Source organism: Triticum aestivum, unplaced genomic scaffold (genome assembly GCF_018294505.1).
Source record: "Triticum aestivum cultivar Chinese Spring unplaced genomic scaffold, IWGSC CS RefSeq v2.1 scaffold169260, whole genome shotgun sequence".
Taxonomy (NCBI): Eukaryota; Viridiplantae; Streptophyta; class Magnoliopsida; order Poales; family Poaceae; genus Triticum; species Triticum aestivum.
In genome coordinates this window covers 1-1,697 of record NW_025260250.1, presented here as the reverse complement: position 1 = coordinate 1,697, position 1,697 = coordinate 1, and the positions used below count along the sequence as shown (strand labels likewise).

The 1,697-nt window shown below is 44.8% G+C and overlaps 1 protein-coding gene across 2 annotated transcripts; it reads right to left on the bottom strand.

Moving 5' to 3' along the window:
* Positions 1-69: 69 nt before the first annotated feature.
* On the bottom strand, positions 70-1,685 carry LOC123177761 (uncharacterized). 2 transcript variants are annotated; one of them, XR_006489112.1, is made up of 3 exons: positions 1,324-1,685; positions 1,001-1,225; positions 70-272 (listed from the first exon to the last, which is right to left on the bottom strand). XR_006489112.1 is itself a non-coding variant. In XM_044591304.1 (2 exons), the coding sequence occupies exons 1-2, from the start codon at positions 1,659-1,661 to the stop codon at positions 1,207-1,209; spliced, it is 357 nt and encodes a 118-aa protein (XP_044447239.1). In that variant the 5' UTR covers positions 1,662-1,685; the 3' UTR covers positions 312-1,206. The 2 variants fall into 2 exon arrangements, 1 of the variants encoding a protein (XP_044447239.1); XM_044591304.1 differs by lacking the exon at positions 70-272 and having other exon boundaries at positions 312-1,225.
* Positions 1,686-1,697: the final 12 nt, after the last annotated feature.

Below are 1,697 nucleotides of genomic sequence, written 5' to 3'. Positions count from 1 at the left end.
GATAAACTCCTTCCCTACAGACATGTGCTCCTTAGTGTGGTAGGACCTAATATTCCCCCACTTCCCCGCCACTGCCGCCATTGGCAAACACATAAAGAGCAAGTCAAGAAGACATAACTTAACTAAACTATTCAGATAGCATAGCTTTAATCTATAGATGATTCAGCTCACTTCTTCGCATACCTACTCCACTGGAAGCAAACTGAGGATGACTTGCTCCCAAGATCCATACCAAAGCTCATGTATTCAGAAAGGAAATGGACAACCAATACCTGCATTAAGATGCACTAAAGTTTATATACTGCCCGAAAGGAGCTACCAACTTCATAAATGGCAGTAAATACTTACGACCAAGACTTAAATAGTCCATCCAATGATCAATAAGAACATAAATCAACATTGCATGAATATAAGAGTAAGAATGGCAATAAATTGGCATTATAATGCTTTTAAGGAGCTCACATTCTTTCTTTCTGTGGATAAAACTTGTATTACTCATCTTTCATCATCATTACAAATAGCAGTGCAAAGATGAACCCAACCAAACTACGGTTGTTCTTTCTATCCAGCAAGTTTTCTAAGTATTGACTAACCTGATTCTGAGTTTGTTTTATATGAGTACGATACAATTTTGACAATTTCGACGATTCCCTGGAAGAGTTTTGGTGAAAGAAAAAATTGTTCACTTCCCATCATTTGGGCAAGTGAGAATATTAAAAGAAACTGTAGCCTCCACAAAATAGAAAATAATTCTCTAGTCTCCACAGAATATAAATAAATTTCTAGCCTCCTGAAAGATAAACTATATACCAAGACTATAATTAAACTACTTTCCATCACCATGCATAAATGTTGATTTTTTTGGTGGAAAAAAGATGGGATATAAACAATGCTACTACACACATGACGTATTAATTCATCCAATTTTTGTCCGATGCTGCTATTTAACCATCAATGCTTGTGAAAAAAATGTAGAACACCCACTGAATTGTACACATACCAAGGTCGGACACCAAAGTATTGGACATGGAAGTAGTTCCGGAACAGGAATCATGATTCAGGAAAGAAGATAACAAATATATGAGCTTGTATATGCGTTCTTTTCCTCGTCCGTGTCTGCACTACACCACCATAGAAGTGTGTTGCCGCAGTGCTAATGCTCTGCAACTGTTGCTCCTCACCACATCACTCCGCATCCTCCCAGCTCTACTTCTTCTCGTCAGAACTGTAAGAAAATCGGAAAGTTAATAATCAATAATCAACCAGATGGGAACAGGAAGTGGAGTGGGGAGGAAGATGTCGCTGGCAAGGAGAAGGACGGACCCGGTGAGGGGTCGAAGCAGGAGGATCGGAGAGCGGCAACAGATGCCGAATTGAGCGGCGCCGACGAAGACCGAGTTGAGCGGCGACGGCGGGGGAGTGGAGGCAACCCGCGATGGCATCGGACACCGAGACCACCCAGCACGCCGCGAATCCTCCTGCCGCAGAACAGCCCGCCGTGAAACTGTCGATGTTGATCGAAGCAGCCATTCGCTGGTGGAGGTGCAGCTGAGGAGCGGGGTGGCGCTGCTGGTGGAGAAGTGGTCGTCGGGAGGGCGTTCGGTGAGGGAACCAAGGATGGAGCGGTGGGAGGGTGGGGCGGCAGGGAGGGCGCAGGTCATAGGCGGCAGTTGGGCGGCGCTGCCCGGTGAAGTGGC

Bases quoted from the DNA above. Each gene is read 5' to 3' on its own strand.
- LOC123177761 (XM_044591304.1), bottom strand. From the start codon at position 1,661: ATGACCTGCGCCCTCCCTGCCGCCCCACCCTCCCACCGCTCCATCCTT.